Genomic DNA, 11,226 nt, shown 5'->3' on the forward strand with positions numbered 1-11,226 from the left:
CAACGAATAATAGTAAATATTTAATAAACTTGTACTCCATGTCAGGCATGAACCTGTTGATGGGCTTTAGTTCATTTACCTTTACAACAATCCTATGTGGGTTTAGGTTTTTTTATAGGATGTATACCACTACCATAAAAATCAAGAGAAGGAGAGAAGAGGCTTAATTTTACAGCCAAAATAAAATGTCAAAGTATGAAGAACTTGAATGTATGTGAGGAGAATAGAGTAAGAATCAATACAAAATATGTATCAAAATTGTCCAAACAGGAAGAGTTCTGGGGAAAAGCTCAAGATATTGATCTGTCTTTTGCATACTCTTGTATACACATTGTATATCATTATACATCAATGTTAAGGCTAAGTGTTGATCTCTAAAGTAGAATTCAAAATGGTTTTCATGCAAACTACTTTTCTTGCAAAAACAATTGATAGTACCACATCTTCTTCATGGCTTTCTTCATATCCATATTTCTCAGTGTGTATATCAGAGGGTTGAACATGGGAGCAATGATGGTATAGAAAAGAGCAAACACTTTATCCTCTGGAAAGGTTACAGCTGGTCTAATATAAATGAAGAGGACAGGCACAAAGAACAGGACTACAACTGTTATGTGTGAACTGCAAGTCGAAAGAGCTTTGGAACGGCTTTGGGCAGGGTAAGCGCTGACGGTAAATAATATCAGAACATAAGACAACAACAAGATAACAAAAGTCACCAAAGCAATTAGACCTGAATTAGCAATGACTAAGAGACCTATTATGTGTGTATTAGTGCAGGCCAGCTTCAGCAAAGGATACACGTCACAGAAGTAGTGATCTATCTCATTGGGGCCACAGAAGGGTAAGAAGATAGTGAGAAGAAACTGACTGGCTGAGTGTATAAACCCCCCAGTACAACAAGCTATGACGATTGTGTTACACCTCTGCCTGCTCATGATGGCAGCGTAGTACAGGGGCTTACAGATGGCTACATAGCGGTCATAGGCCATCCCTGTAAGGATGAAGATCTCAATGGCTCCAAGAAAGTGAATAATAAAAAGTTGTGCCATGCAATTATTATAGGAAATGGTCTTTCTTTCTGCCAGTAAGTCAGTCATCAGTTTGGGTGTCACTGTGGATGTGTAGCAAAGGTCAGAGAGAGAGAGGTAATTAAGGAAGAAATACATGGGTTGGCCATTTAGCTGACTGCATGTGATAGAAATCATTGTGAGCAAGTTTCCCATCCAAATAGCAATGTAACAAAATAAGAATAATACAAAGCAGAGAATTTCAATGCTCTTGTTTTGCGAAAGGCCCAAGAGAATAAACACAGTGACATTATTTCTCTTTTCCATGGTCCAATGCAGTTAAAATGCATAGCAGTCACCTGAAAAGACATAATTTTTAGTTCAATGTCAGAAAGATTTATGAATAATATTGACAATAATACACATATTATAAAAAGTATGTTTAATTGAACTGACTGCAGTGTTTCAGAAATTGACAATCTATTATTTAATAAGAATATTTTTTTCTGTTTAGTCTCATGATTATTTCCTTAAGTACTTCGGGACATTATATTAAATGTTTATATTAATAGAAATGAATGCATTCAGTCAGTCAATCAAAATAAAATAAAAATTCTAGGCACTGCTCATTTCCAAATTCCAGTGGAATATACAGCTAAATTTTAGAAAAGATGTATATCTGAATCCTTACTAACTGAAAATTTGTTAAAGATGCAAGTTTTTTATCTTTTAATTGGCATAGAACCAAATGTAAAGCTTTAGCCGTGGTCACTAGTCAAAAATGCTGTTCTTGTTAGCTGCCTTGGAGTCACGTCTGACTCATGGAGGCCCCATGTACAGCAGAACAAAATGCTGCCTGGTTGTGTGCCATCTCCAGGATTGGTTGAGGGATTGATTCCATTGCGATCCATAGGGTTTTCATGGGTTAATTTTTGGAAATAGATAGCCAGGCCTTTTTCCTTAGCCCATCTTAGACTAGAAGCGCCACCGAAACCTGTTCAGGATCACAGCAACACGCAAGCCTCCACTGAGAGACAGTAGGTAGATGTGCGTGAGATGCGTTGGTTGGAAATCGAATCCAAGTCTCCTGCACGGAAGGCGAAGATTCTGCCAGTGAACCACCGTTGCCTCGCAGTGGAATATATACTACCTTAAAATTATTTTAAAGTGAGGCATAAAATAAAATGAAAGATTAATATGATGATAAATAAGTATTTAAAAAGTGGAAGATAAAAGTTCTCTGCAAGAGCCTCATATAATTGGTTTGGCTAATTTTTTGATTGCTTGTTTAATGTTTTCTGACAGTAAAATGTTGAGATTTTGTAGTGGAAGTATATTCCTGCAAGTTGTTGCTGTCTTTGTTAGCTGCCCTGGAGTCAATTCCTACTCATTGGACCCCGTGTGTGCAGAGTAGAACTGTTCCATAGGGTTTTCGATGGCTGTGACCTCTCAAAAGCAGATTGCCAGGTTTATATTTTGAGGCGATTCTGTTGAGTTGATTCTGACGCATAGCTACCCTATAGGACAGAGTAGAACTCCCCACAGGGTTTTCTAGGCTGTGATCTTTATGGGAGCAGATTGCCAAGTCTTCTCCAGCAGGGCTGCTGTTGGGTCTGAACCACTGAACTTCCGATTCGCAGCCAATCACTTAACCATTGCCCCGGCAGGCCTAAGAGGCCTTCTTGGGTGGGTTCAAACCGTCAACCTTTACACTAGTAGTCCAGTTCTTAACCATTTATGTCACCCAGGGACTTTATCTCCACAGATAGTTCAATTAAAATTATATACTTAAATGAACAACAGAATAAAGCAACAGTTTAAAAAGAGGGGCAGAAGGCAGTTTTACTTTGTTTTTCCTCCTGACTCAGCATATCATTTTTTCATGTCAATTTCACCACATTGTTTTGAATTGGAGATTTAATTTCTGTTTCTATGTTTTTACAAGTTAACTATTTTGCCACAAAACTATAAAGTATTCTAGTACTGCCTAATTCAAGGAAAAAGTTTATAGGAAGTTCTTGGGATAAGGTTTATGGGAAGACAAATAGTTGGGATCTGGGCTCTATTATTCAATTATACCACGGTGTGTGAATTTGGATACTACTCACTTATCTCTCCGAACTTAAGTTATCTCATCTGTAAAATGGGGTAACCTGACCAGACTTTGTCAAAAATGGTTGTGAAGCTCAAACAAATCAATAAATGACCGTTGTTTCATAAACTATAGGAGGATTAATGTTTGAGTTTATTATCTAAATGTTACTGTTACTAAATTAGCGTTCTAACAGTTGTCAAAAGCACAGCCCAGTAAAATTAACTACCATATAGAAAATAAAATTGCATGATCATAAAGTCACTTTGACTAAAAGTAAACTTTAACATCTTCTAGTCAAATCCCTTCATTCAAAATAGAATCTATTTAAATAAAAATTCACATGTAGAATGAATAAGTGCAGTTTGAATCTCTTCATCAATCAGCAAATATATTAATCCAACAGGATCAATTTATGAAAATTTAGCCATTACAGTTGGTGTTGACCAGAGCTTCTTACAATTTAGAAAAATAACATAACACTGATAACTTCATAATCCATTTGGCTTTGTATAGTATTGGGCCCCGATGTTCAGCATCAATTCTTATCCCCTTTCCTTAAATTTTGTAATATATCTTCTCTCCTACTTTTGTAGCTATATTTTCTTATCAATTTACTTTTAAATTCCCTCCTTACCTCTGTATTTTATAGATTAGGTTAACTATGTTTTCCTTCAAATTAAAGGATTCCATTGCAATGAAAATGGAACCATAAAACTGTTACACAGATGTTTATATATTCATACAAGGTTAATTTTATAGGGTTTATCTGGTTTCAGAAAAGATCCATGGGTGGAAGAATGTCCCCCAGCAAAAACTAGGAGGTACTTCCGTGAACAAAAGCAAGCTGGGATACTGGACGGAAGGCAAAGGGCAGGGAGGGAGATAGGAGGAAAAAAAGGTGGGGGGAGGGGCAGAACAATATTTTGACATACCATTAGGTCATGCAGAACAAAATGTAAAGAACCCTAAACACTTAAATGTACCAGTTCACTAAAATCTGTTTAATATCTGAACTAAAACTTCTAAGCAAGCAGACAAATCAAAACATGTATGTCAGCAGAAATATTTTTACGCATACCAGTAAAGCCGGAGGTGATAAGGTTTTTAAACAGGAGGGAGCATCCAAGCCTCTGTAACACTTTTATTCTTTATAGGGCCTTTTTGGCTCCAGCAAGCCTGGAGAACAAAATGCAAATTTAACAAACAGATGAATCTATTTCTATGGTGTAATTTTATGATTAGAATTGGCTATAGGTAAGCATTGAGGAGTAAGTCTTCTTAGCATGCCTCCAATTATACTAAACAAATAATTCCTCACTTATAAATAAAAAAGTCTACCTTTCATTCTTAAAATGATAATTAAAATATTCGTTTGGACAGCTATTAAAATAATGACTTGTTCATTTGAATTAAATAAAACCATCCTTTTAATCATGTGCACAGAAATTTAAAAAAAATCTGAATTATTTCCCTCCTATTCCTCGCCTGATAATAAAACAAGAGAATTATGGCTCACACATGAAATTAAGCCTCTGCAGAAGCTAAGGTTGCTGGAGAACTCAGACAAAGCCAATCGTTCTGTTCGTGTATACTGACAGAAAATGTCTCTACTAATTAAATGTATTCTGACATTGTAACCAAACAATTCGGCGGAGTAACCGCATAAATCTCCAATTTTCTCCATTTCCAAATCCACAGATAAGGCTTTATTTCACTTCTTGGCAATTCTTCCTTTTCATGTAACCTTCGCCATAGACCAGTGAATGATTCACCACGTATAAACTTCCACGTGTATTCCTAGCTCCATGATAACAACGGCAATGTTAGAATAAGGAGCCGTGGTGACACAATGGTTAAGCGCTCGACTGTTAAGTGAAAGTTGGGTGGTTGGAACCAATCAGTGATTCCGCAGGAGAAAAGACCTGGCAATCTGCTTCTGTAAAATTACAGCCTAAGAAAAAGGCCTTATGGGGCAATTCTACTCCATCCTATAGGGTCACTATGAGTTAGAATCAACTCAAGAACACACATCAGACTAGTTTCTAATCTTAACTCAGCCATCAATTTTAGATGTGAACTATACAAGTGACTTCATTTCTTTCAGCAATATTTCTTCGTCTGTCATGGAGAGATATAATTCTCCCTTAACTAAATCAGTAAATGAATTCTGAATTTCATATTTAAAAAGAGATAAAGGAGAACTTCAAAAAAAATAAGATGTTATGTGAGTAAGTATGGTATTGTGTTCAGTTTGATGCGCCTCTAAAAGTAGTAATACCTTAAATACCCATTGCCTTAGAGTCGATTCCAACTCCTGGAGATCTTAAATGACAGAGAACTACCCAAAGGGTTTCCAAGGCTGTCATCTTACAGAAGCAGACTGCCACATCTTTCTCCCTTGAAGCAGCTGGTGGGTTAGAATGTCTGACCTGTTGGTTAGCAGCTGAGTGTATAGCCACTGCACTACGAGGGCTCCTTACTAATAACATAAACCAAACCAAACCCATTGCCATGGAGTCAATTATGACTCATAGCGACCCTATAGGGCAGAGTAGAACTGCCCCATAGTGTTTCCAAAGAGTGGTTGGTGGATTCAAACCACCGACTTTTTGGTTAGCAGCCCAATGCTTAACCACTGAGCCACCAGGGCTCCACTAATACCTTAGAGAGGTAAAAAGTAGTTGAGGTTTTCCTGGGTAAAGTGTATGAAGAACACCTAACTATTATTTTTCAAACCAGACCTTGAAACCAGAAATTTCTGAGTTCAGAGCCCGAGTTCATAACCACAAAAGATGTAGAAATGAGGCAGGAAAATAAATTTCATGTTCAAACCCCCATTTTTTCATAACTTCCTAATTCTTTCATGCAAAACCAGATAACCTCCTAGATTATCTGCATTAAACCATTTCAACCATTCTAATTTTACTACATAAATGGTGATTGGACAGTAAGTTAAACCCAAACTTTTAAGTCTATAAAAATGATAGATGATTAATACCCAAACAAAAACTACGAACTCCTCTGTTCCTTTCTCCTGCACACGTAATCCATCTATAAAGAGTGAGAAAGTTCCAGCTCACATATCTGGATGAAAAGAGCTGAGTCTCCTCGTGCTCTCAGACATGAGGGATGCTATGGCAGCCGCAAATAAACCGGTTGCCTTAGAACTGACTCTGACTCGTAGTGACTCCATGTGTGTCACGGTAGAGCTGTGCTCCATAGGACTTTCAGTGGCAGATTTTTTGGAAGTAAATTGCAAGGCCTTTCTTTCAAGGTGCCTCTGGGTGGACTCAAACCTCCAGCCTTTTGGCTACTAGCCAAGAGCGTTAACTGTTCACACTGCCCAGAAATGCCACAATAATCTTATGAAATATATATTATTTTACTAAAAAGGACACTGAGCTTATAAAAGTTAAGTAACCGCCCAATGTACTAGAGCTAATAAGTGGTAGAGTCCTGATTTAAAGTAGCGAATTCCTCACATGGCAAGACATTAAATAATATATCATACACTTATCAGGGTGCCTGATTCACAGTGTGTAATCAATAAATACTTGATACTTTGTGATTTGAAACAGAAGATTCACTGGCTCAAGTCTTTCGATCTTCAATTCATACCAAAGTAAACTCTATAAATGCTTAATATGCATGACCCTGAGCTAATCAAAGGCAGCGAGACTGTCTCACACTGCTCCTTGAAATATCTGGAAATGCTTGGACAAATTTAATCTTGAATTCCATCTCTACGTCTTCCTGAACTGTGTGACTTCTGACATGTAATGTATTCTCTACAACCACCATGTTGCTGACGTGTACATTGGGGATACTGATATCTATGCCCCAGCAGTCTTGTGAGAATTAAACTGGATAAAGTGTATGAAAGTATCACCCACTTCATGGTAGGGGTTCAACAAGTAGCTATTTCCATTTCTTTGACCTCTGTTCTATCCCTTGTTAAATGCATGCTACCATTAATTTAACCAATAATCAGCACATATTTGTTGAATGAAGAAAAATTTTAAACATTCAAAACAGTATAGGTTACATGTAAGATACTGAACAAGTAAAACCATTATCACCATAATTATTACAGATAGGAAACAAAGCAAAGAGAGATAAGGTAAACACAGATTCTAGTTTTGAGATACTTCCATTGGCTTTTTAGTGCCCTACCTGGGACTTTTGGTTAAGTTTTATTTGCTGTTTTGCTGGAGGAGGGGAGAAGGATGATCTTGGTAGTGGTTAATGCAGGGGGATTATTTGTCCTTTCAGTTTGGGTTTCCCACTTTCTCAGTAATTTGTCAATCACTTTTTTCTTACTCAATACTGTTTTGACTTTCTATAAGAAGTGCAAATAATATTTTCTTCTGTTTTGAAAATTGCTACCCAGCTAAGAATCATTACCCTGTCACTGACTGAATGCTTGTCCTTTAAAAACATCATATTACATCCTCCATGGACAGCTTCTTGAAATTATTGCTGTCCTAATTTCAAAAGAAATTAGTAGATAAAATTTAGACAGGATGCCTATATTTAACTTTAATTCCCAGTCATTCTATTATTTATAATATGGAGTTAAAACTACTCTGAACAGACACTACATATTTGGGCAGCATAAACGGACGGGAGGAGAAGTAATTCACCCCAGGTTCTTCTGCTTCAGTTGTTGTGGTTCCTTTCCTAAGCTTTCTTGCCTTGCCATCTCCCTCTCCTCAGTGACATGCTGGCCATTCTCCTACTGTGCAGGTTATTTTATTTAAGGTTCTTGAATTCACATTTCCTGCAACATAGTCCTTTCATTATTCTTGGCGGGGGATCGGGGGAGGGCTTGTGCCTTTATACGGACAACTGACACATGTTATTCAACCAGTGTTCTCACAAGCAATGGGAAGTCATATATTCAGAGCAACAGTTGAAAGGCAATCAGAATAATTTGCACATCCAAACAAGTCAAATCGCAATCTCTATTTGCATCCCTAAAATCATCCCAAGAGGTATCCAGGCTCACATGATTAACTAAATACTAGGTAAGGTATAAACTCAAAAGCTACTTTTTATTTTAGGGCATTAAGAATCCCTTGAGTGTTGTTTGCATTTACCTTCCCAGGTACTCAACTCACCATGTGGATTTTCTTTAGATCCACGTTATCAGACCCACTGCACAGCTGTAAAAGAATCTGGATTATAAAGGGTATGCTGGCCACAGTTAACTCAGCTGCATGTAATTTAGCAGCCTCAGTCATTAGACATTCTCCCCTGGGCCACAATGACTGAATCCTCTTGCTCTTTATGTAAAGAGTTGTGCTGAAATCAAATTTGAGGAACTTTTGCTTTGAGGAAAGAGCTCTGGTGGTGCAGTGGTTAAAGCACTTGGCTGCTAACCAAAAGGTCTGAGGTTGGAACCCACCATCTGTTCCTAGGGAGAAAGATGTGGCAGTCAGCTTCCATAAAGATTAAAAAAAAGATTATAGCCTTGTAAAGCCTTTGGCAGTTCTACTCATAGGGCCACTATGAGTTGGAATCAACTAGAAGGAGGTGGGTTATGTTTGGTTGCTTTGAGGCCCTTTTCGTTTCTGTAATTTCTATAAATTGGTGGTATCGATGATACAAAAATATGTTCTTGCATTTTCTTTGGGCTCCCTTGAGGAATTTTTCTCAGAAATCTACTTGTCACATTATCTATAATTGATGTGCTTTATCCAAGTGCCATGGTGTTATGTTTTTTATTCCATATGCAATTGTCACTTTGTTGTTTCTTTTCTACATATTAAAATGAAAAAAAGATTTCTGAAAAAATAATTATGCTAAAGAAAAAAATTTTTTTGCCCCTTGGCCATATTCCCTGCCAACTAGGATGGTTATTGAAATCGTATTTGTGCCTGTATATCAGAATAAGCTAATATGTGTAGTTTTTGTTGTTGCCGTTTTTCCAAATGGAGAGATATAGCCATTCATCTGGTGGAGATTTATTAATACATAAATATTTGTTGAATGAAGAAAGAAAGTTTAAAGTTTCAAAACAGTATATATCACATGTAGATATTAAACAAGTTAAACCGTGATCACCACAATCATTGCATACAGGAAATAAGGATAAGAAACAAAGTAAACAGAGATAAGGTAAACACGGATCCTAGTTTTAAGATACTTCCATTGTATTTTTAGTGACTTGCCTGGGGTTTTTGGTTAAGTTTTATTCGATATTTTGTTTGAGGGGGAGGAGGAATGGTGATCATGGTAGTGGTTGTTGCACATTCCGCATTCTGAATGTATAGGGTGTAATAAACACTACAACCAAAATATAAATTGTCTGTAAACCCATTGCCATCAAGCCGATTCCAACTCACAGTGACCCTGTAGGTCAGAGTAGAACTGCCTCATAAGGTTTTCAAGGAGTGGCTGGTGGATTCGAACTGCCAAACTTTTGGTTAGCAGCTAAGCTCTTAACCACTGTGTCACCAGGACTCCATTATAAACTGTCACTAGGCCATTAAAATCTTTACCACTGCCTATAACACTTCAAGGAAGTGGTAGGGAATGGGTGGTGAAGGTTCTGCACCAACCAGAGCATAGATGCTACTACCTTGTTTTCTTCACACTTTAAACCAAACTATACTATGAGGACTTCATTACATAACTTATCTCAGAGTGTCATCATGTAAGATTTAGTTAAATATTCTACCAGCAAATAAAGTTTCTTATTTTAATTTTCCGAGAATCATATTTAATGTCCTCTGTTTCTAACAAAGTCAAAATGTTTCCATGTTTAATGTTCACAAAAAAAAAGATTATTAATGTTATTATTAAAATGCAAGTTTAATCTCAGAGTTGCATACTCTATACGGCATAGTCACTCTTCTTTGAGCCTTGAATATCTTCATACAACTGTGCTGCTTTGCTATCTCAGTCCGACAAGTGAAATTGTCACGTTATGCATTACTCTTCAGCTCCCCATTTCTGAAATCCATAAGATGAGAAAGTTATGTCTGTTTATCAACAGCTAATAGAGTTTCTTGATTCCAAGTCCACTTTTATGCCTGCATAAAGTTTTTTTTTTTTTTTTAAGTATGAAAATATCTTTTGACACCAAACCATTTTCATGGCCCTTTTCATCTCTGTATTTCTCAGAGTATAAATAAAGAGATTGACCATAGGAACAAAAATGGTATAAAATAGAGCAAATATTTTATCCTCAGGGAAAGTGGTAGGAGGTCTAAGGTAGGCAAAGATTGAAGGCCCAAAAAATAAGACCACCACAGTGATATGAGACCCACAGGTAGACAGGGCTTTGCGTCTTCCCGCAGCTGAGTGATTTCTTAAGGTGAATAATGTAATGACATAAGACCCAAACAAGAGAACAAAGGTTACTAAGGCGACCACACCTGAATTGGCAACTACAAGGAAACCAATGATATAAGTGTTAGTGCAGGCAATTTTCAGCAAAGGGCAAATAACATAGTAGTAGTGATCAATTTCATTGTGGCCACAGAAAGGCAACCAGATTATCATAGAAAACTGAGAAAAAGAATGGACAGCCCCACTAGCCCAAGCAGCCAAGACTAGGAAATTGCATCTTGTCCTGTTCATGATTATCACATAGTGGAGAGGTTTGCAGATGGCAACACACCGATCAAATGCCATGACTGTAAGGATGAAGATTTCAATCATTCCAAAGAAGTGCATGGAAAAGACCTGTAACATGCAGCTACCGCAGGAGATGGTTTTTGTTCCGACTAACAGGTCACCAATGAGTTTGGGTGTCACACAGGAGGTATAGCAGATGCCCATGGAGGATAAGTGGCTGAGGAAATAATGCATTGGTTGATGAAAAAGAGAGCTGCATCAAATGGAGACAAGAACCAGAAGGTTTCCCATCAAGAGGTTAACGTAACAGAATAAGAAGAGTCCAAAGCAAAAGAGTTGTATGTTCTGGTCATGAGAAAGTCCCATGAGAATGAATTCTGAGATGTTCCTATGTCTTTCCATGTATTGAGTTTGTTGTACGCTATGCATGAATAGTTAGGCATCTGAAAGAAAAGAGAACAAAGATTTAGATGTAAACATTTGCAGTATGATCGCTGATGGATTTGAACTGCCAACCTTTGAGTTAACAGCCATAGC

General features: G+C 37.3%; 1 protein-coding gene across 1 annotated transcript; it reads right to left on the reverse strand.

The window, feature by feature from the left end:
- Positions 1 to 407: 407 nt before the first annotated feature.
- Positions 408 to 1,337, reverse strand: LOC100669534 (olfactory receptor 4P4-like). The gene has a single exon (XM_003422714.3). The coding sequence runs from the start codon at positions 1,335 to 1,337 to the stop codon at positions 408 to 410; it is 930 nt and encodes a 309-aa protein (XP_003422762.2).
- Positions 1,338 to 11,226: the final 9,889 nt, after the last annotated feature.

This window comes from Loxodonta africana, chromosome 7 (genome assembly GCF_030014295.1).
Source record: "Loxodonta africana isolate mLoxAfr1 chromosome 7, mLoxAfr1.hap2, whole genome shotgun sequence".
NCBI lineage: Eukaryota > Metazoa > Chordata > Mammalia > Proboscidea > Elephantidae > Loxodonta > Loxodonta africana.

Coding starts and splice junctions, on each gene's coding strand:
- LOC100669534 (XM_003422714.3), bottom strand. CDS start 1,337: ATGGAAAAGAGAAATAATGTCACTGTGTTTATTCTCTTGGGCCTTTCG.